Here is a 24,287-nt window from a genome sequence, read left to right on the forward strand (position 1 = left end):
TAAGGCCTGGTTGCAATCAGGGAGTGCGGGCAACTGATTTCTTTGAAGCCTCCTCTTGTTCTGTTTCTGTGACATTGACAGGGACCAGCTCCCATGGTTCAGGAGCTGCTGAGGGTTAACATCCTGTCCCAGGAGGGATCTGACCACACCAATGGCTTTATCGTTGCCTAATTGGGGAGGCCCTGTGGGGGATGTTTCAAGGACTGAGAGTGCAGAGGAGCCTCCCACATGCAGTTACGCTGATGGAAACACAATGGGTGGATTGCCACAGGGGCCGGCAGGCTCGCTGGTAAACAGGATGCACAGGTGGAAACCTTCCCCGCTGACCAGATACTTTGTTTCCTTTCTGGGGAGGCACATAAAACAGTTACCATAACCGAAACCCTGCCCACTCTTCATTTGCAAACTGCAATGGTCTTAGACATCTTCCTTAGGTAAGCGCTTTGAGAGCTCCTGTTCATTTCAGGACTAAAATGAACAATAATAGCGACCGTCCTTCAGAGCCTGCTGGATGCCAGGCACCTCACCAGTGTCTCCCAGTGCTGGGTGCAGTGATTCACACCTGTAATCCCAGCACTTTGGGAGGCTGAGGTGGGTGGATCGCTTGAGCTCAGGAGATCAAGACCAGCCTGGGCAACATAGTGAGAACTCTGCCTCTAGAACAAAGAAAAAGGAAAAAGTAACTCCTGGTGAATTTCCAACTTAGAACAAGAGTGGGAGGTGTCCTATGCATGATCTTTAATGCTTTGCTCAAATATCACCTTCTCCGTGAGGCCTAACCTGACCACTCTGCTTAAAATTGCAACCCTCCTTCACCTCCACCCCGCATCGCAAGTTCTCGTCACTGCCTTTCTCACCTGCTACACACTCCATGATTTACTTATTAAGTATGTTTGTTAGGCCGTGTGCAGTGGCTCATGCCTATAATCCCAGCACTTTGGGAGGCTGAAGCAGGTGGATCACCTGAGGTCAGGAGTTCAAGACCACCCTGGCCAACGTGGCGAAACCCCATCTTTACAAAAATACAAAAAAGTTAGCCAGGTGTGGTGGTGCGTGCCTGTAGTCCCAGCTACTCGGGAGGTTGAGGCAGGGGAATTGCTTGAACCTGGGAGGGAAGGTTGTAGTGAGCTGAGATTGCACCATCGTACTCCAGCCTGGGCGGTAGAGCAAGACTCCGTTTCAAAAAAAAAAAAAAAAAAAGTACTGCTAAGTCAAAAAGTATAAACAGTTTAATTTTTTTTTTTTGGAGACAAAGTCTTGCTCTGTTGCCCACGCTAGAGTGCAATGGCACGGTTTCGGCTCACTGCAACCTCTGCCTCCTGAGTTCAAGCGATTCTCCTGCCTCAGCCTCCCGAGTAGCTGGGATTACAGGCATATACCACCATGCCCAGCTAACTTTTTGTATTTTTAGTATAGATAGGGTTTCACCATATTGGCCAGGCTGGTCTCGAACTTCTGACCTCGTGATCTGCCCGCCTTGGCCTCCCAAAGTGCTGGGACTACAGGCAAGAACCACCGTGCCCTGCCTGAAGAGTCGAAATTTTTTTTTTTTTAAACAGTTTCACTCTGTCACCCAGGCTGGAATGCAATGGCACATTCTCAGCCCACTACAACCTCCGCCTCCCAGGTTGTAGCCATTCTCCTGCCTCAGCCTCCCAAGTAGCTGGGATTATAGGCACCCACCACCATGCCTGGCTACATTTTGTAGTTTTTTTTTTTTTTTTTTTTGAGACGGAGTTTTGCTCTTGCTTCCCAGGCTGTAGTACAATGGCGCCATCTCTGCTCACCACAACCTCCGCTTCCCAGATTCAGGTAATCCTCCTGCCTCAGCCTCCCGAATAGCTGGGATTACAGGTATGTGCCACCACGCCCAGCTAATTTTGTATTTTTAGTGGAGACGGGGTTTCTCCATGTTGGTCAGGCTGGTCTCGAACAACCAACCTCAGGTGATCTGCCCGCCTCAGCCTCCCAAAGTGCTGGAATTACAGGTGTGAGCCACCACGCCTGGCTCTACTTTTTGTAGTTTTTAGTAGAGACAGAGTTTCACCATGTTGGTCAGGCTGGTCTCGAACTCCTGACCTTAGTTGATCTGCCCGCCTCAGCCTCCCAAAGTACTGGGATCACAGGCGTGAGCCACTGCGCCCGGCCCAAACAGCCTAAATTTTAATAAATACTGCCAAATAACACTTTCAAAAGAGTATCCATTCATACTCCCACCAATGGTACATAAAAAGGCTCAATAACAATTGGTAAAATTGGTTTGGTGGGGAATTCAACTCTACACTGCTGAGCTGCTGCTATTTGCAACCATAGTTGTTTTTTTTTGTTTTTTTTTTTTCTGAGACAGAGTCTCGCTTTGTCACCCAGACTGGAGTGCAATGGTGCTATCCAGGCTCACTGCAACCCTTGCCTCCCGGCTTTAAGTGATCCTCCTGCCTCAGCTTCCTGACTAGCTGGGATTACAGGAGTACGCCACCATGCCCAGCTAATTTTGTATTTTTAGTAGAGACGGGGTTTCACCATGTTGGCCAGGATGGTCTCCAATTCCCGACCTCAGGTGATCTGCCCGCCTTGGCTTCCCAAAGTGCTGGGATTACAGGCGTGAGCCACCGTGCTGGGCCCTGCAAACATAGAATCTTAGAGTTGAAAGGGACATAAAAATTCATCAAATTCGTGTCCAACTCCCCTCCCAAGGCAGCAATCCCCTGCAATACAGCCTTGTTTACAATGCTCTTGTCTGTGACTGGGGTCAAACTCCACATCTTTGATCTTAAGAATAAACCACCATTGACAGTGGGCTTATCACATCCAGTAAGTTTGTTATATCACTGGGCCAAAATCTACTTTCCTGGTGGGGCCCGGTGGCTCACGCCTGTGATCCCAGGACTTTGGGAGGCTGAGTAGGGCGGATCACCTAAGGTCAGGAGCCAGAGACCAGCCTGGCCAACATTGCGAAACCCCATCTCTACTATAAATACAAAAACTAGCTGGGTGTGGTAGTGCCTGCCTGTAGTCCCAGCTACTCGGGAGGCTGAGGCAGGAGAATCACTTGAACCCAGGAGGCGGAGGTTGCAGTGAGTGGCGATCACTGCACTGCACTCCAGTCTGGGTAACAGAGTGAGACACACGCACACGCGTGCGCGCGCGCACACACACACACACCCTACCTTTCCTGCAACACACCCCACCTATCCTAGCTCAGCTCTGGGAAGTAACACAAAAGAGCTAATCCTTTTCCACATGACAGCCCTTAAAATATGTGAAGACTGTATCACATTTCCCCAGAGCCTTCTTTTTGTGGGGTACAACTTCCCAGTTGTGACCAAACACGTCCCTTCCATAGGAAAGTGCTGACTGGAGTCTCTTCAGCTGAGTGGCCTAGCATAAGAGCTTTAGAGTCACTAGGCTTGGGTTCAAGTCCGTGTTCCCACCCCTTCCAGCCACCTGACCTGGGCTAAATCACTTCTCAGACTTTAGTTTCCTCCCTTGGATAAACTGCATAGCAATAGTACCCATGTCATAGGGTTGCTGGTTTGGCCACATTATGATTTTTTTTTTTTTTTTTTTCTTTTTGAGACAGAGTTTTGCTCTTATTGCCCAGGCTGGAGTACAGTGGCACAGTCTTGGTTCACTACAACCTCCGCCTCCTGGGTTCAACTGATTTTTCCTGCTTCAGCCTCCCGAGTAGCTGGGATTACAGGCACCCGCCACCATGCCCAGCTAATTTTTTGTATTTTTAGTAGAGTCGGGGTTTCACCATGTTGGCCAGGCTGGTCTCGAACTCCTGACCTCAGGTGGTCCACCCGTCTTGGTCTCCCAAAGTGCTGGGATTACAAGTGTGAGCGACTGCTGGCCTTTTTTTTTTTTTTTTGAGACAGAGTCTTACTTTGTCACCCAGGCTGAAGTACAGTGGCATGATCTTGGCTCACTGCAACCTCCGCTTCCCAGGTTCAAGTGATTCTCTTGCCTCAGCCTCCTGGTAGCTGGGACTACAGGCACCCGGCACCACATTCAGTCACATGGATTTTTTTGGTGGGTTAATTCCTCCATAAGAAAAAAGTGTTTTAAATCATATTTTATGACCATGTTAGTATAAGGATGAATATAACAAGGCCTGGTGCAGTGGCTCATGCCTGAAATCCCAGCACTTTGGGAGGCCAAGGTGGGTGAATTACTTCATCCCAAGAGTTCAAGAACAGCCTGGGCAACATGGCAAGACCCTTTCTCTACAAAAAATAAAAAAAATAAAAATTAGCCGGAAGTGGTGGCATGTACCTGTGGTCCCAGCTCCTCGGGAGGCTGAGGTGGGAAGACTGCCTGAGCCCAGGGGGTCAAGGCTGCAGTGAGCCATGATTGTGCCACTGCACTCCAGCCTGGGCACCAGAGCTCCTGCTCAAAAATACCAAAAACTAAAAACTAAAGATAATATATATATGTAATAAAGGCAGGGTTATGTTTATTTTTTCTTCTGATTTTAAAAGAAGTAAAACATTTTCATGGGGCCCTAAAAGTATTGTGGGCCTTAGGCATCATGCCTTCTGTAAGTTCATAGGCCCTGGCTGCTGGAAGGAGTAAAAAAGAGAAAACATGCCAAATATGTAAAGTGCTTAGCGCAGCACTGGGCCTGGCTCTTTGTAACTTAATAAATGGTGATCAAAAATTAAAAAGGGCAATGCAGGCCGGGTGCAGTGGCTCACGCTTGTAATCCCAGCACTTTGGGAGGCCAGGCGTGCGGATCACAAGGTCAGGAGTTTGAGACCAGCCTGGCCAACATGGTGAAACCCTGTCTGTACTAAAAAACACAAAATTAACCAGGCATGGTGGCACACACCTGTAATCCCAGCTACTCGGGAGGCTGAGGCAGGAGAATTGCTTGAACCTGGGAGGTGGAGGTTGCGGTGAGCCGAGATCACACCACTGCATTCCAGCCTGGGCAACAAGAGTGAAACTCCGTCTCAAAAAAAAAAAAAAAAAAAAAGTTGGGGGTGTAGTGCAGAGAACAGAGTGTAACCCTGGAGAACTCTGCAGAGCTTTCCTTTTTTTTTTTTTGAGACGGAGTCTCGCTCTGTCGCCTAGGCTAGCACAATCTCGACTCACTGAAACCTCCGCCTCCCGGGTTCAAGTGATTCTCCTGCCTCAGCCTCCTGAGTAGCTGGCATTACAGGTGCATGCCACCATGCCCGGCTAATTTTTTGTATTTTTAGTAGAGACATGGTTTCACCATATTGGCCAGGCTGGTCTTGAACTCCTGACCTCAGTTGATCTGCCCACCTTGACCTCCCAAAGTGGTAGGATTACAGGCATGGGCCGCCACACCTGGCCTGCAGAACTTTCTTTATTGGCATGCACTGGGACTTGCAGACTCAGCTCCAGCTGAATGTAAGGAACACAGTTCCTGGGTCCATGTTTTCTCACTGTGTTCACAGAGTCTTGCAAGAGATTCTGCAAAAAGACACGCAGTCTATGGCATTTATCTTGAGACGAGAGAAAGTATACATGTAAGGACATGTGCGTGAAGAATTCTGGAAGGATAAAGAAGATATTAATTTATAGCCATTACCTATTGAGAAGGAGGGATTGGGAATATTGTGAATAGGTCCAGAAGTGGGAGAGAGACTTTCCACTGCATGCCTACTTATAGTTTTGATGTATAAACAATGATAATAGAGTGCTGATTCAAAAATGTTAATAATTTCTTTTCTTTTTTTCTTTTTTTTTGTGATGGAGTCTGACTCTATCACCCAGGCTGGAGTGCAGTGGCGCAATCTCAGCTCACTTCAACATCTGCCTCCCGGGTTCAAGCGGTTCTCCTGCCTCCACCTCCTGAGTAGCTGGAATAACACTTGTGCACCACCACACCCAGCTAATTTTTGTATTTTTAGTAGAGACAGGGTTTCGCCATGTTGGCCAGGCTGGTCTCGAACTCCTGACCTTCGGTGATCTGCCAGCCTCGGCCTCCCAAAGTGCTGGGATTACAGGCTTGAGCCACTGCACCTGGCTCAAAAATCTTAGTAATTTTTTTGACTGTCCTAAATTGTTTATTAGGTATGAGTTTTACGAACTTTACTTATATTAGTGGTAACAGCGGAGATTGAGAGTATTGCGCCTTCTCCAAGCTGCCCGGCAAGAACCACCAATAGTGTGGTGGAACTTACGGCCCTTTCCAAGGCCATGGCTCTTTTGGCCTGCACATGCCAGGCCACACATCTCCTTGTGCTTGTGGACTGGTTTGGTGATCCACTGGGTGTCAGGATTTCTTCCGATAGCTTTATGGAATGGATCAATGAGGATAACCTCAAAAAATTTGTGTGTGGAATCTTCACCCATCCAGTAAGAATTCAGGACTCTTAGAGCCCCACAGTGGCGTCCAACTCACTCCTCTGCAATCAACTGTAGGCTTCAGTTAATACCATGATGGACAGGCTTGCCGTAAGTTGCACCCTTAGGAACTGAGCATTTTCGGCCGTCACGGAGAATACGAATCCCGTATATAACATAACCTTGCTTGATCTTGTAGCCCAGTTGGTGCACTTTATCGGGCCGGGTGGGGCGGGGAGCCCTGTGGAGAGCAGAGAGCTGGCGGTACTGCCAGCAGCGGACCCTCAGAAGAAAGCTCATGACATCAGACTGCTTCTTCCTCCACAGCTCGTGGATGTACTTGTATGCACCCATCTTGGCTTACCTGATTGCTGCCGCCAGACAGAAGGGCCAAAAATCTTAATAATTTTTATTTTGAAAAATATATGCATGTGGTTAGAGAAAACTTCAAACAGTTCAAAAGGGTGAAAAGCAACTCTCCCTCTTGTACCCAGGGAGGACCTGGTAAGATATAACATCTCATACAGGACTTACAGAACCTCTATAAAAACTATTAAAAAATTTTGTTGAGAGACAGTAAAGAAGACCTAAATAAATGGAGAGATATACCTGTTCGTTGATTGGAAGAGCCTAGATTTGAAGGCGCCAACTCTTGTATTGATTAATAGATCAAATGTAATCCCAATGAAAAGCTCAGCTTTTTTTTTTTTTTTTTTTTTTTTTGTAGAACTTGACAATCTGATTCCAAAACTGATAGGGGAATAAAAGGAAGTCAAAGTACCCAAGACACTCTTGGGAGGAAAAAACAAAACCAAAAATGAACTGTGGGCTGGGCGCAGTGGCTCATGCCTGTAATCCCAACACTTTGGGAGGCCGAGGCAGGTGGATCATCTGAGATCAGGAGTTTGAGACCAGCCTGGCCAACATGGTGAAACCCCGTCTCTAATAAAAATACGAAAATTAGCTGGGCATGGTGGTGGGTGCCTGTAGTCCCAGCTACTTGGGAGACTGAGGGAAGAGAATCGCTTGAACCCAGGAGGCAATGGTTGCAGTGAGTCGAGATTGTGCCACTGCACTCCAGCCTGGCAACAGAGCGAGACTCCATCTCAAAGGAAAAAAAAAAGCTAGACATGAAGCTAGGGAGAGGAAGACAAACCAGAACCCACATTCCTTTTTGACACTGTTGTTTACTTTTCCATTATAGCCATTCTAGCACAATTAGAGTAATATCTTATTGTGGTCTGTTGAAATACTTTAAAGGAAGTTACACAGATCATGATAGATTACTTTAAATGCCATGCTATATATCTCTAAAAATACACGTTTATGTATTAGAAGACTCAATATTGTTAAGATGGCAATACTACTCCAAAGTTATCTATAGACTTGATGTAATCTCTATGAAAATCCCAATGTCCTTGTTTGCAGACCTGGAAAATTCAGACCTAAAATTCACATGGTATTGCACCCAACAGCCAATCTTGAAAAATGAGCATAGTTGGAAGACTCACACTTGGTGACTTCAGAATTTACTACAAAGCAACAATAATCAAAAAGTTTGGTATTGTTAGGAAGATAGGCATATAGATTAGTGAAACAGAATTGAGAGTCTGGAAATAACCCATACATCTATGGTCAATTGTTTCGTTTTGTTTTGTTTTTTTTTGACAGAGTCTCACTCTGTCACCCAGGCTGGAGTGCAAAATTGTCACACCTGTAAGTTCTGAAATTTTTTCTCTTATTATTTCATCTACAATTTTTTTTCCTGTGTTTTGTCAGTCTTATTTTTCTGAAATGCTTATTATTTAGATGTGGGATCTTTTTGTGTGACCTTCTAATGTTCTCCATTTTCTCTGATCTCTGCAAGATTTCAGCAATTTTTTCTTCTTTCCTTTTCTTTTTTTACTTCTTGCTTTCTTAATTTCTGAGAACTCCTTTTTGTTCCCTGAATGTTTCTTTTAAAAGATATACTGGTTGGGTGCAGTGGCTTACACCCGTAATACCAGCACTTTGGGAAGCCAATAGGAGGATTGTTTGAAGCCAGGAATTTCAGAGAAGAATTCTGCAATCTCCTCATTGAAGGTTGTGGTAGTCATACCTGACCCTGTGAATAATTCTAACCAAGACTGGGCATGGTAGCTTATGCCTGTAACCCCAGCACTTTGGGATGCTGAGGCAGGTGGATCACCTGAAGTCAGGAGTTTGAGACCAGCCTGGCCAACATGGCGAAACCCCATTTCTACTAAAAATATGAAAATTAGCTGGGCATGGCAGTGCATGCCTGTAATCCCAGCTACTTGGGAGGCTGAGGGAGGAGAATCGCTTGAACCCGGAGCCGAGATCATGCCATTGCACTCCAGTCTGGGCAACAAAAGCAAAATTCCATTTCAAAAATAAAATAAAATAAAAATAAAAATAAAAAAATTCTAACCAATGAGGTATGATTGAAAATGACACACATCTTTGCCAATCATACTTCATTGGTTAGAATTATTATTATTATTGGAGACAGAGTCTCACTCTGTTGCCCAGGCTGGAGTGCAGTGTTATGATCTCGGCTCACTGCAGCCTCTGCCTCCCTGGATCAAGTGATTCTTCTGTCTCAGCCTCCCAAGCAGCTGAGATTACAGGCATGCACCATCATGCCCAGTTAATTTTTTGTACTTTTAGTAGAAATGGGGCTTCACTATGTTGGCCAGGCTTGTCTTGGACTCCTCATCTCAGTTATCCACCTGCCTTGGCCTCCCAAAGTGCTGGGATTACAGGTGTGAGCCCACATGCCCGGCCTGGTTAGAATTATTCAGAGAATAACTGAACAATTATTCTGTGAACAACTTGTAAACGAACAACCTGAAAATTAAACTAAGGAAAGAAAATTAAGACAATCCACTTGCAATAGCACCAAAAACAATAAAAATACTTGGTAATAAATTTAACAAAAGATGTTCAAAATTTGTACACTGAAAGCCATGAAACATTGCTGAAAGACATTAAGGAAGACCTAAACAAATAGAAAAACGTCCCATGTTCATGGATTAGAAGACTTAATATTGTTAAGATGTCAATACTACCCAAAGCAATCAACAGATTTAATGCAATTTCAATGGTCTTTTCTGCAGAAATGGAAAGGCTGATTCTCAAATTGATATGGAATTGTAAAAGACTCCAAATAGCCACAACATTCTTGAAAAAGAAGAACAAAGTTGGAGGACTCATATTTCTTGATTTTAAAGCTTACTACAAAGCTACAATAATCAAAACAGTGTGGTGTTATCTTAAGAACAGACATATAAACCAATGAAATAGAATTGAGAGTCCCCAAATAAACCTATACAATTATGGTCAATTGATTTTTGAGAGGTGTGCTAAGACAATTCAATGGGAGAAAGAATAGCCTTTTTAAAAAATTGTCCTAGGACCACTGGATAAACATGTACAAAAGGATGAAGTTGGACCCTAACCTTGCAATTACCTTAAAAATTATTATAAATATAAGAACTAAAACTATAAAACTCTTAGAAGAAAACACAAGGATGAATTTTCATGATCTTGGACTTGGCAATGAATTCTTAGATATGACACCAAAAGTACAAGCCAAAAAAGAAAAATAGACAAATTAGACTTCATCAAATTAAAAACTTTTGTGCATTGAAGGATATTATTAAGAAAGTAAAAAGACAATGTACAGAATGGGAGAAAATATGTGCACACCATGTATCTGATAAAAGTCTATGTTTTAATGTAATTAAAACATGAACAAAGTTAATTTGTGCGGCGGCAATAAAAAAGGGAAACAAATATGAACAAAGGACTTGAATAGACATTCCTAGAAGATTCGTAAATCACCAACAGGCACGTAAAAAGATGTTCAACATCATTAGTCTTTAGAGAAACACAGACAAAAACCACAGTGAGGTCTCAATTCACACACACTAGGATAGCTACAATTTTTTTTTTAAAGTGTGTGTGTTGGGGGTGCAGCTGGGAACAGTGACTCATGCCAGCACTCTGGGATGCCAAGGCAGGAGGATCACTTAAGTCCGGGAGTTCGAGACCAGCCTGGGTGACATAGCAAGACTGCCATCTCTCCAAAAAATTAAAAAATTAGCTGAGAGTGGTGGCATACCCCTGTGGTTCTAGCTACTTGGGAAACTGAGTCGGGAGGATTGAACCCAGGAGTTTGAGGTTGTAGTGAGCTATGATCATGCCACTGCATTCTAGCCAGAGCAATAGGGTGAGATCCTATCTCTAAATTACATAAATAAATAAATAAGTAAATATGCAGAAAATAAACGCTGGCAGGAATGTGGAGATATTGGAACACTCATGCATTGCTGGTGGAAATGCAAAATGGTTCAGCTGCTGAGAAAAACTGTTTAATGATGCGTCAAAAAGTTAAACACAGAATTACCATATATCTCAGCAATTCTACTCCTAGAATATTCACAAAATAAATGAAAACATGCACTCACGTAGATGCACATACTATACACATGTCGACAGAGGCACTATTCACCGCGCCGGGCCCAAAACATGTATTTTCTTAGGAACACCAGATAGCACTTCAGTGCTATGCTTGGGGGCCATTTCAAACAGCAAAATAAATAATAAATACCATAGAAATGTGAAACCTATGGCACACAAATGCTGCAAAAAGGGCATTTGTGGCCTGGCGCAGTGGCTCACGCCTGTAATCTCAGCACATTGGGAGGCCGAGGTGGGTGGATCACCTGAGGTCAAGAGTTCAAGACCAGCCTGACCAATATGGTGAAACCCCGTCGCTACAAAAAATACAAAAAGTAGCTGGGCGTGGTGGTGGGCACGTGTAATCCCAGCCACTCGGGAGGCTGAGACGGGAGGATTGCTCAAACCCAGGAGGCAGAGGCTGCAGTGAGCTGAGATCGAGCCACTGCACTCCAACCTGGAAGACAGAGTGAGACTCCATCTCAAAAAAAGAAAAAAAAAAAAAGGACATTTACAATAGGACAGCTGAAACAAGAAGTCAGGGTGTGGCCTCATTCAACCTCAGATAGGAACATGTGTGTTGAGCAACTCAAATTTTCTTCTTTTTTATTTGAGACGCAGCCTTGCTTTGTCACCCAGGCCCAGGCTGTCCCAGGCCCAGGCAGTGACGTGATCTCGGCTCACTGCAATCTCTGCCTCCTGGGTTCAAGTGATTCTCCTGCTTCGGCCTCCTGAGTAGCTGGGATTACAGGTGCCCAACACTATGCCCAACTAATTTTTGTATTTTTAGTAGAGACTGGGTTTTGCCATTTTGGCCAGGCTGGTCTCGAACTTCTGATCTCAAGTGATCCGCCAGCCTCAGCCTCCCAAAGTGTTGGGGTTACAGGTGTGAGCCACCGCACCCAGCCCTTTTTTATTTTTATTTTCATTCATTTTGAGACAGGGTTTTGCTCTGTCACCCAGACTGGAGTGCAGTGACGCCATTGTGGTTCACTGCAGCGTCAACTTCCCGGGCTCAAGTGATCCTCCCAGCTTCCAAAGTAGCTGGGACCAAAGGTGCGCACCATCACAGCCGGCTAATTTTTTTGTCTATTTTTGGTAGAGACGGGGTTTTGCCATGTTGCTCAGGCTGGTCTCCAACTGCTGAGCTCAAGTAATCCACCCACCTCAGCCTCTCAAAGTGCTGGCATTCCAGGTGTGAGCCATCACGACCAGCCAGGGATCTCACCATTCTTAAGGGCCTCTCATTGAATTCTCCTGTTGATAGTTGCATTGATTTCTCATTCCTTCTTCTTCTCTGTCTCTTGCTACATCCGGACTCTCTCTGATTCATTTTCTCAAAGACATTCATCTAGAATGTCTAATTTTTGTGGTTGGGATCAATACAGTTCACTTGCTTTATGGGGTGGGAGGAGTGTAACTTGTCTTTAAACTGAATTCGAAGCAGTTTTCACTTTTAACTCACTACAGTCTCCATGCTATATTCTGAATGTTTATATCCCCAAAATTCATATGTTGAAATCCTAACCCCCAAGGTGATGGTATTAGGAGGTGAGCCTTTGAGAGATGATTAGGTCTTGACAGTGGAGTTCTCATGACTGGGATTAGTGCCCTTATAAAAGGGACCCCAGGCTGGATGTGGTGGCTCACGCTTGTAATGGTTCAGCTACCAAGGCCCCCGAAGTGATGAGATCGCTTGAGCCCAGCGGTTTGAGACCAGCCTGGGCAACATAGTGAGACGCCATCTCCATTTAAAATTAAAATAATAAAAAATAAAAAGGACCCCAGAGAGATCCCCTGCCACTTATCATAGGAAGGCACAGTGAAAAGACAGCTATCTAGAAGAGCAGGTCCTCTCCAGACACTTGAATCTACCAGCACTTTGATCTTGGACTTCGGTACCATGTTACAACAGCCATACATTGTGCTACTGATATTCCATATATAATTGACATTTTCAGGGTTTTTTTTATTTGTTTTTTGTTTTTTTGGTTTTTTTTGAGACAAAGGCTCACTCTGTCGCCCAGGCTGGAGTGCAGTGGCACGATCTTGGCTCACTGCAACCTCCGCCTCCCGGGTTCAAGTGATTATCCTGCCTCGGCCTGTTGAGTAGCTGGGACTACAGGCATGCAGCACCACGCGCAGCTAATTTTTGTATTTTTAGTAGAGATGGGGTTTTGCCATTTTGGCCAGGCTGGTCTCGAACGCCTGACCTCAAGTGATCTGCCCACCTTGGCCTCCCAAAGTGTTGGGATTACAGGAGTGAGCCACCACTGCACCTGGTCTCTTTTCTATTTGTTTTGTTTTTTGTTTTTTGTTTAAATAAAGACAGGGGTCTCCTTATGTTGCCCAGGCTGGTCTGGAACTCCTGACCTCAAGTGATCTGCCTCCCTCACCCTCCCAACGTGCTGGGATTACAGGCATGAGGCACTGAAACTGGCAGAATTTGAAGGTGAGGATTTGGGCTGGGCAGGGAAAGTCCACGCAGAGCAGAGCTATGAGGAAGACTGAAGCCCAAGCCCAAGGTCTCCCATGACAGTAGGCCTTTTTTGGTAAAAGATCTGAAAGTCTGAATTTGGGGATCCTGTAAATAAAACGTTCATGGGTAGGGCTGAATCCAGGATGCAAATGAAGCCATCACGAGTCTGTTTTTCTCCCTTTCTTGACTTCTGCTTGCCCTTTGTTGGCCCCAGCCTCAGGCTTCATGTAGCAGGGACACGATGGATGTCATTCAGGTACCTGGGTCCCCTCAGACTTCCAGTGAGAGGAGTCAGAAGCAAGACTCTCCTTCCCCATATTCTTTTTTTTTTTTTTTTAAAGACGAAGTCTCACTCTGTTGCCCCAGGCTGGAGTGCATTGACACCATCTGGGCTTGCTGCAACCTCTGCCTCCTGGGTTCAAGCGATTCTCATGCCTCAGCCTCCCGAGTAGCTGGGATTACAGGCATGCGCTAGCACATCCTGCTAATTTTTGTATTTTTAATAGAGACGGGGTTTCATCATGTTGGCCAGGCTGGTCTGGAGCTCCTGACCTCAGGTGACCTGCTCGCCTTGGCCTCCCAAAGTGCTGGGATTACAGGCGTGAGCCACCGCACCTGGCTTCTTTCCCCAGATTCTTAGCCCAAATTACATTGTGACTCTTGGGCTGTGACTAGGTCACATGCTCTCTTTGAACCAATCACTGTGTCCAGATGAATGCAATGCACTCATTGTCTAAGGCTGGGAACACATTTTGGGCACAGGGAATGGCCTTTCAAAACTGTACGTCAAATCATGTCCCTTTCCAGTCTGACGTCCTCTCCAGCAATGATTCTCAACCAGGTCGAGTTTGCCCTCCCAGGGGACATTTGGCAATGTAGGGAGGCATTTTTGGTTGTCACAACGTCAGGGTGTGTGTGCAGGTACATTCCTGGCATTTGGTGGGTAGGGGCCAGGAATGAGGCTAAAACATCCTGCAATGGGTCAGGTATGTTGGCTCAAACCTGTAATTCCGGAGCTTTGGGAAGCCGCAGCAGGAGGATTGCTTGAGCCCAGGAGTTTGACACCAGCCTGGGCAAAATGACAAAACACCATATCTACAAAGAAAAATACAAAAATTAGCTAGGCATGGTGGCACGTGCCTGTGGTCCCAGCTACTAGGAAGGTTGAGGCAAGAAGATCCCTTGATCCCAGGAGTATGAGGCTGTCGTGAGCTCTGATCATGCCATGCCACTCCAGCCTGGGTGACAGAGGGAAACCCTGTCTCAAAGAAACAAACAAACAAACAGGCCAAGCATGGTGGCTCACACCTGTAATCGCAGCACTTTGGGAGCCTGAGGCAGGCAGATTGCTTGAGCCAGGAGGATTGCTTGAGCCCAGGAGTTCGAGGCTGCAGTGAGCTATGATCACACCACTGCACTCTGCACTCCAGCATGAACAACAGAGCAAGACCTTCTCCAGAAAAAAATAAAACCCCTCAAAACCAGATAAAGATATCTGCAAAGATAACAGGAAATAATATTTCTCCCAAGGACACTGCAGCTGTAAAGTGCCATGGTGACTTCCTACTGTGAACCACTGCTTTCTGACTTGCTGAGAAACTTTGTTTCATGAAATCATAGATAGATAATTTGTAGTTTGAAAATATATCAGTACAGGCCGGGTGCAGTGGCTCACGCCTGTAATCCCAGCACTTTGGGAGGCCAAGGCAGGTGGATCACCTGAGGTCAGGAGTTCGAGACCAGCCTGACCAACATGGTGAAACCCCGTCTCTACTAAAAACACTAAATTAGCCAGGCATGGTGGCGGGTGCCTGTAATTGCAGCTACTTGGGAGGCTGAGGCAGAACTGCTTGACCCTGGGAGGTAGAGGTTGCAGTGAACTGAGATCGTGCCGTTGTACTTCAGTCTGGGCGACAAGACCAAAACTCTGTCTCAAAAAAAAAAAAAGAAAAAAAGAAAAAAAGAAAAGAAAAGCAAATATGTCAGTACAAATGAAATTTTTTCCTCTTGCTTGGAGGATCTGGGCAGTTGGATACCCAGGCACAGCAATTCAGATAAGGGTTCCCTGAACAAAGTGGTCCACATTTACTAAACTTTAGAAGTTAATTTTTGTCTTTGTTTGGTGAAGCAACCCATAGCTGCTCAGTTGCTCTGGTGTCCCTCTCCCTCCTTTTTTTTTTTTTTTTTTTTTTTTGAGACAGGGTCTCACTCTGTTGCCCAGGCTGCAGTGCAGTGGTGCAATCACAGCTCACAGCTCAGTAGAACCTCTACCTCCTGGGCTCAAGCAATCCTCCCACCTCAGCCTCCCGAGCAGCTGGGAATACAGGCATGTACCACCATGCTTGGCTAATTTTTGTATTGTTTGTGGAGATGGGGTTTTGCCATGTTGCCCCAGCTGGTCTTGAACTCCTAGCTTCAAGTGATCCCCCAGCCTCGGCCTCCCAAAGTGCTGGGATTATAGGCGTGAGCCACCATCCAGCCTTTCCTTGTTTTCAGTAAATGAATAAACCTGACTTTCTCACTAAAGGTTAGTCCCTGGTGGCCAGGCTGGTCTCGAACTCCTGGGCTCAAGCAATCCTCCCACCTCAGCCTCTCAAAGTGCTGGGATTATATGTGTGAGCCATCACGCTCAGCCTCATTTATGTATTTGTTATGGCTGCCTTTGCACTCCCATGATAGATGTGAGAAATGGTGGCAGAGACTGCAGGGCCTGCAAAGCCTAAAAAATGTACAATCTGGCTCTTTACAGAAAAACTTTGCGGACCCCTGGTCTAAATGTTCTGAGTACATAAGTGAGTAAAACACAGCTAAATTCCTCCATCATGGAGCTGAAATTCTAGTGGGAAAAAGAAAAAGATTTACGTACTTACAAGACACCATAAATACATCTAGTATATGACTTGTATATAACTTAGGGTAATTAAATGGTAAGAAAAGAAGTGGCCGGGCATGGTGGCTCACACCTGTAATCCCAGCACTTTGGGGGGCCGAGGTGGGCGGGTCACCTGAGGCCAGGAGTTCAAGACCAGCCTGGCCAACATGGCAAAACCCTATCTCTACTAAAAATACAAAAACTAGCTGGGCGTGGTGGTGCCAACCTGTAATCTCAGCTGCTCGGGAAGCTAAGGTGGGAGGAAGCACCATGCCCGGCCTGCTTCCACTTTTTGGCTACTGTGAATAATGCTGTTGTGAACATGGGTGTACAAATATCTGTTCGAACCCCTGCTTTCATTACTTCTTTTTTTTTTTTTTTGAGACGGAGTTTCACTCTTGATGCCCAGGCTGGAGTGCAATGGTGCAATTTCGGCTCACCACACCCTCTGCCTCCTGGGTTCAAGCGATTCTCCTGCCTCAGCCTCCCGAGTATCTGGGATTACAGGCACGCGCCACTGTGCCCGGCTAATTTTATATTTTTAGTAGAGAGAGGAGTTGTCCTTGTTGGTCAGGTTGGTCTCGAACTCATGACTTCAGGTAATGCACCTGCTTCGGGATCCCAAAGTGCTGGGATTACAGACGTGAGCCACTGCGCCCGGCCTCAGTTATTTTGGTTATATACCTAGAAGTAGAATTGTTGTATTTTTTTCCAGCAGGATTTTATACCAAGGACAAAGGGAGGCCATGGGAAGCTGCATGCAGGGTGCTTTACTAGGTCCCCTGGGGCTGCTGTGAGGCGTTCTGATTGTAGTGGGGAAAGAAAGGAAGTGGGGAGACCAAGGAGGAGGTAGGTACAGAAGTTCAGGTCACAGGTAGCAGCAGCTTCAAGGTCCCAATCTGGGCCAGGCGCTCACGCCTGTAACCCTAGCACTTTGGGAGGCCAAGGCGGGCGGATCACTTGAGGTCAGGAGTTCAAGACCAGCCTGGCCAACATGGTGAAACCCCGTCTCTACCAAAAATACAAAAATTGGCTGGGCGTGGTGGTGTGTGCCTGTAGTCCCAGCTACTTAAGAGACTGAGGCAGGAGAATCGCTTGAACCTGGGAGACGGAGGTTGCGGCGAGCCAAGATCCTGCCACTGCACTCCAGCCTGGGCGACAGAGCGAGACTCTATCTTAAAAAAATAATAAAAATAAAATTAAAAAAATGCTCTCAGTCTGGCTGGGGAGGCCATATGGAGCAAATAAATAAATGAATGATTACAAATAGTGAAAAGTACTCCTAAATAAACGAACAAGAACAGAGCGCTGTGATTACAGGAAATAAAAAGAGGAACTCTGGCATTCTCTGTGCTACCTATCAGTTTAGTGATGCTTGAAATCCAAAATTCAAATCTTGCATTTTAATCATGAATCACTTTGCTGCCAGTTGAGTGGGTTTGATGCAGGGCCGAGTCTGTCGGTCTAAGGGTTTGTTACATTGTGAGAGCCCCTAATGGGGAGGAAGGGGTTTAGAAAGAAGGCAAAGGGGGTGGTGTGAGCCTGTGGCTGAAAGAGTTGCACAGAGAGGCTTGGTGGTTAGGAGCAGAGCTGAGCCTTATCTCTGCCACATTCCAGCTGCTGGATCTGCAACAAATTACTTCTTCCCTCTAAACCCAGTTTCCTCTTTTGGAAAATGGTAGACTAATTGGTTTGGTCTATAATTACTTCCTTCTTTGTTTTGGTCACTCCTGTGTCTACAGCACCTAAAACAGTATCCAGCACACAGGAGACTCGCAATAAATTTCTTTCTTGCTTTTCTTTCTTTCCTTTTATTTCCCTCCTTCCCTCCCTCCCTTCTTTCTTTCTTGCTGTCTTTCTCGCTCTCTCTTTCTTTCTTTCTCTCTCTTTTCTTTCTTTCTCTCTCTCTCTCTCTCTTTCTTTCCTTTCTTGATGGAGTCTCACTCTGTCTCTGAGACTGGAGTGCAGTGGCGCCATCTCGGCTCACCTCAACCTCTGCCTCCTGGGTTCAAGTGATTCTCCTGCCTCCACCTCCTGAGTAGCTTGGATTACAGGCATGCGCCACCATGCCTGGCTAATTTTTGTATTTTTAGTAGAGACGGTGTTTCACCATATTGGTCAGGCTGGTCTTGAACTCCTGACCTCAGGTGATCCACCCGCTTCGGCCTCCCAGAGTGTTGGGATTACAGGCGTGAGCCACCGTGCCCGATTCACGTTTATTTATTTTCTATTTTAAAAATTTTAATTGAGGCTGTGCACAGTGGCTCATGCCTGTAATCCCAGTGCTTTGGGAGGCTAAGGCAGGAGGGTCGCCTGCGGCCAGGAGTTCAAGACCGACTTGGGTAACGTAGTGAGATCCCATTTTACAAAAATATTACAAAAAATGTTAGTCAGGTGTGGTGGTGTCCCCCATAGTCACAGCTACTTGGGGGGCTAAGGCAGGAAGATTGCTTGAGTCCAAGAGTTTGACGCTACAGTGAGCACCACTGCTCTCTAGCCTGAGCAACAGAGCAAGAGCAAGATCATAGCTCAAAAAAATTTTTTTAATTGAGTTTAACTTTCATAGAGCAAAGTACAGCAACTTTAAATGTCCTCTTGATGAAGTTTTTTTTTTTTTTTTTTTTTTTTTTTTTTGAGACGGAGTCTCACTCTGTTGCCCAGGCTGGAGCGCCATGGCACGATCTCGGCTCACTGCAATCTCTGCCTCCTGGGTTCAAGTGATTCTCCTGCTGCAGCCTCCAGAGTAGCTGGCATTACAGGCGTGCACCAGGACACCTGACTAATTTATGTATTTTTAGTAGAGATGCGGGTCCACCATGTTGGCCAGGCTGGTCTTGAACTCCTGACCTCAAGTGATCCACCCACCTTGGCTTCCCAAAGTGATGGGTGGGATTACAGGCATGAGCCACTGCACCTAGCCAAGCTCAATGAATTTTAAAATATAAATGTGTGTGTACGTGTGTGTGTGTGTGTGTGTGTGTGTGTGTGTATATATATGTTTAAAACCACATAACTACCACCAAATCAAGTTATAGAACATTTCCATCTCCCTAGGACATTTCTTCCTATCTTGACTTTGATCAACATATGTTATTATTATTATTATTATTCAGAGACAGGGTCTACCTCTGTTGCCCAGGCTGGAGTGCAGTGTTGCAATCGTACACAATTCACCGCAGTCTGGAACTCTGGGGCTCAAGCAATTCTCCTATCTCAGTTTCCTGAGTAGCTAGGACCACAGGTGTGTGCCAATATGCCCAGCTAATCTTTAAAATTGTTTTGTTGAGGCAGGCATGGTGGCTCACGCCTGTAACCCCAGCACTTTGGGAGGCCGAGGCAGGCGGATCACAAGGTCAGGAGTTTGAGACCAGCCCGGCCAACATGGTGAAACCCCGTCTCTACTAAAGATACAAAAAAATTAGCCAGGTGCGGTGGCACGCACCTGTAATCCCAGCTACTTGGGAAACTGGGGCAGGAGAATCACTTGAACCCGGAAGGCAGAGGTTGCAGTGAGCTGAGATCATGCCTCCGCACTCCAACCTGGGCAAAAGGGAGAGAGTCTGTCTCAAAAAATAAAAAAAAAAGAAATTTGTTTTGTAGAAATGAGGTCTCACTATGTTGCCCAGGCTGGTCTCAAACTTCTGGCCTGAAGCAATCCTCCTGCCTGGGCCTCCCAGATTGCTGGTATTACAGACATGAGCCACAGTGCCTGGCTCTTGAATAATGTATATTAGTTTTGCCTATTGTTGAACATCGTGTAAATGAGATCATGGAAAATATGCTCTTTTGTGTCTGGCTTGTTTTGCTCCTTGTTGTGTTTTGTGGGATTCATACATATTGTTGCTATTATGAACATTTTTTGTAGATGTGTTTTGGTGGATGTAAGCTCACCTTTCTTTTGGAGGCGAGTGGAATTTCTGTGTCACTATGTAATTGTATGTTTCACTTTAGCACGAATTGTTAGTTTTCTTTTTTTTTTTTGGAGATGGAGTCTCACTCTGTCACCTAGGCTGGAGTGAAGTGGTGCGATCTTGGCTCAGAGCAACCTGTGCCTCCTGGGTTCAAGTGAGTGTTGTGCCTCAGCTCCCCAAGTAGCTGGGACTATAGGCATGTGCCACAACGCCCAGCTAATTTTATTTTATTTTATTTTATTTTTGAGACAGAGTCACTCTGTCGCCCAGGCTGGAGCGCGGTGGCGCGATCTTAGCTCACTGCAACCTGCGCCTCCCAGGTTCAAGCAATTCTCCTGCCTTAGCCTCCCGAGTAGCTCGGATTACAGGCATGTGCCACCATGCCTGGCTAATTTTTTTGTATTTTTAATAGAGATGGGGTTTCCTCATGTCAGCCAGGCTGGTCTTGAACTCCTGAGCTCAGGCAATCCACCCACCTTGGCCCACCTTTTTGTATTTTTTGTAGAGATGGGGTTTCACCATGTTGCTCAGGCTGGTCTCAATCTCCTGAGCTCAAGAGATCCACCTGCCTCGGCCACCCAAAGTGCAGGGATTACAGGCGTGAGCCACCGTGCCTGGCCAGTTTTCAGTTTCTTTTCTTTTTTTTTTTTTTTTTTTGAGACAGAGTCTTGCTCTGTCACCCAGGCTGGAGTGCACTGGCGCGATCTCAGCTCACTGCAAGCTCCACCCCCCAGGTTCACGCCATTCTCCTGCCTCAGCCTCCTGAGTAGCTGGGACTACAGGCACCCGCCACCATGCCCGGCTAATTTTTTTGTATTTTTTTTAGTAGAGACGGGGTTTCACCGTGTTAGCCAGGATGGTCTCGAACTCCTGACCTCGTGATCCACCCGCCTCGGCCTCCCAAAGTGCTGGGATTACAGGCGTGAGCCACGGTGCGCGGCCAATTTTCAGTTTTTTTTTTTTTTTTTTTTTTTTTGAGACAGAGTCTCGCTCTGTCACCCAGGCTGGAGTGCAGTGGTGCGATCTCTGCTCACTGCAAGCTCCGCCCCCCAGGTTCACGCCATTCTCCTGCCTCAGCCTCCTGAATAGCTGGGACTACAGGCACCCGCCACCATGCCCAGCTAATTTTTTTGTATTTTTTTAGTAGAGATGGGGTTTCACCGTGTTAGCCAGGATGGTCTCGAACTCCTGACCTCGTGATCCGCCCGCCTCGGCCTCCCAAAGTGCTGGGATTACAGGCGTGAGCCACGGTGCGCGGCCAATTTTCAGTTTCTTAACTGCATAACCAAACAGTTGGCTCCAGCCTGGCTTCTCTTAAGCACCAACTACGCGTAAAAGCTCAGCCCTGCTGTCATCTTGTAGGTCCTTCAAGTCACTTTGGCTGAATTTCACAACAAGCAAAATAAAATTGAATACAGAGACTGAAGACGTTGGTGGTTCTGGGCTGACTGGATGCATTTGCAAATAAAAGTCGGATCGTTTTGGGATTTCCTCCCTAACAATGGCTAAGGCCTCCTTCTCCAGCACTGGCTGTGTGTGGGCAGTGTGCCAAGTCCTTGCTAACGCTGCATTCCAGGAGATGGAGATACACAATAGCCAAGTAAACAAATAATCAAGATAGTTTGTGGTGGAGATATCATTGCTACATCGGGGTGATGTGACTGAGAAGATCGAGGGGAAGGGAGGAGAGGGGAGGCTGTGGATGGGGAAGCCAGGGAGTTGCTGAGCCTTGAAAGTTACAAGAGAGTCCTGTGGGAAGGATGGAGGGACGGGTGGGCCAGGCAGGGCAAACAGTATGGACAGAGGTCCAAGGGAGGGAAATGCTGGGCCCAGGTATGAGACAGAATGGCCCCCAGCATGGCTGGAGGGCCACAACAGAGGGGGACAGCAGGAAGTGACGAGGGAAGAGCAGATCACACTCAGTCTTCCAAGTCACAGTAAGGAATCTGAGTTTTATTCTCATGGGTGCAGGAAACCATTTCAGGAGGGGAACGCGACTTTAGAACCAGTGTGGGGAGAATCAGAACTGCAGGATGGGCTGGGCGCAGTGGCTCATGCCTGTAATCCCAGCACTTTGGGAGGCTGACTGAGGTGGGTGGATCACCTGAGATCAGGAGTTTGAGACCAGGCTGGCCAACATGGAGAAAACCCATCTCTATTAACAATACAAAAATTAGCTGGGCATGATGGCATAATACTCGGGAAGCTGAGGCAGGAGAATTGCTTGAACCCAGGAGGCGGGGGTTGCAGTGAGCCAAGATCGCACCACTGCACTCCAGCCTGGGCAACAGAGTGAGACTCTGTCTCAACAAAAAAATCAACAACAACAACAACCAACTGCAGGATGGGCCAGGCTCAGCGGCTCATGCCTGTAATCCCAGCACTTGGGAGGCCGAGGCTCCCCAGGTCACCTGAGGTCAGGAGTTCGAGACCAGCCTGACCAACATGGCAAAACCCTGTCTCTACTAAAAATACAAAATTAGCCAGGCATGGTGGTACATGCCTGTTATCCCAGCTACTCGGGAGGCTGAGGCAGGAGAATCACTTGAACCTGGGAGGTGGAGGTTGCTGTGAGCCAAGACCACACCATTGCACTCTAGCCTGGGCAATGAGAGCAAAACTCCATCTCAAAAACAAACAAACAAACAAACAAACTGCAAGATGGATACTGGATTGCAGGAAGGATTTTTAAAAAATAGTGAGCACTTTCACTACAATAGCAGTTGATCCTTACAAAGTGCTCACCATGGGGCAGTGGCCTGTTTCTCAGTTCTTCACATGTAGTGACTCATTTCATCCTTCCAACAACCCAATGGGGTGCTTATTGTTTCCATTTTACAGATGGGGAAACTGAGGCTCAGAGAAGTGAACTGACTTATTTCCTGGAGCATACAACTAACTAGACGATGATGGGGCCAGAATTCAAACCCAAGGGGTTAGGTTCTGGAATCCACACTTTATGACAGCATGCTAATGAATATTTATTCAATGAATAATGAGTGAATATTCTTATAATGTGCATTTATTGAAGGAAGGAAGCAAGCAAGCAATGGGAGCAGGGAGCTTAAGAGACTGCTACAGAGGCCCTGGTGAGAGGTGACGGGACCCTGAACTAGGAAGAGGCGGTGGAGTCAGAGGAATGGACAGAGATAAGAAATATTTCAGCATCATACTGTCCAAGGCAGGAACCGCTATCTAAATTAACTAAAATCTTAAAAATTCAGTTCTGCAATATACTTGCCACTTTTTAAGAGCTCAATTAAGTGAACTTTTAAGTGAACTTTGTGCTCATCACAAAGTTCTTTTGGATAGCACCGTTTTAGATGAAACAGCACCTGCTGATGGCATGGGTGCTGGAAATGAGAGCAGGGTGGCCTCTTCTTCATCTTCACAGCCTCTCCATAAGCTCAGCTCAGAGAGGTCAAGTGACCCGTGCATAGCTACATAGCTAGGAAGCCATCTGAAAGTCCTACTCTTTCCTGCACCTCTCTGTTACCACACTTAATTCATTCACTCAACAGAGGGCAGTTGAGCTACACTATTTTGGTTCCTGGGGAGATGACATGTGGCTCACACATGGGTTCGGCTCCTAGGGGATCAAATGCCTCTGTGGTCAGCTGAAAAACAGCCCCCACAAGAATGTCCATGGCCTATCCTCAGAATCTGTGAATATGTTTGCTTGAGATGAGGAGACTGTCTTGGATCATCTAGGTGGGGCTAATATAACCACAAAGGTACTGGGCCTTATAAGAGAGAGGTAGGGGGACCAGAGAAAGAGATTTGAAGATACCATGCTGCAGGATTTAAAGATGGAGGAAGAGACCATGAGCCAAGGAATGCAGGTGACCCCTAGAAGCCAGAAACCTAGGAAACCAAGTCGGCAGGTTGTTTTAGCATTTATATCCTCATAGCTAGGTAGCATTATATCTCTAGATCCAGACTATTCATTGTCAAACATCAAATGTGTACATCCTACCATGGAATATGAGAATTCAGTTCCCATCTAATCCTCTTCCCTTTCCCCACAGAGCCAAGTCCATCACAGGTAGTTATTCTGGTTAGATAAATACTCCAAACTTGCACAGCTGGGCTCCTTAGTCCAATGTGATTACTTCTCCTTCCATCCCAACTTTTCGTTTTTCGTGGAGTTTATAATTGCCTTTGTTTTATTGTTTCCAGGTTTTCTATCTATATCAACCCCAAACTTATTAATTGTTTCAATCTTCTCTCAATACAGTTCATT

The 24,287-nt window shown here is 46.2% G+C and overlaps 2 protein-coding genes across 2 annotated transcripts in view; both read right to left on the reverse strand.

The window, feature by feature from the left end:
- LOC112205869 (polycystin-1-like) overlaps positions 1–24,287 on the reverse strand; it is a 95,565-nt gene that overhangs the window by 32,752 nt on the left and 38,526 nt on the right.
- Positions 1,700–6,672, reverse strand: LOC107972902 (large ribosomal subunit protein eL15-like). Its single transcript, XM_063797683.1, is given in 1 exon segment — positions 1,700–6,672. A coding segment is annotated over 1 exon segment (600 nt). The 3' UTR covers positions 1,700–6,072.

The sequence above is a fragment of the Pan troglodytes genome, chromosome 18 (assembly GCF_028858775.2).
Source record: "Pan troglodytes isolate AG18354 chromosome 18, NHGRI_mPanTro3-v2.0_pri, whole genome shotgun sequence".
In the NCBI taxonomy this organism is placed as follows: Eukaryota; Metazoa; Chordata; class Mammalia; order Primates; family Hominidae; genus Pan; species Pan troglodytes.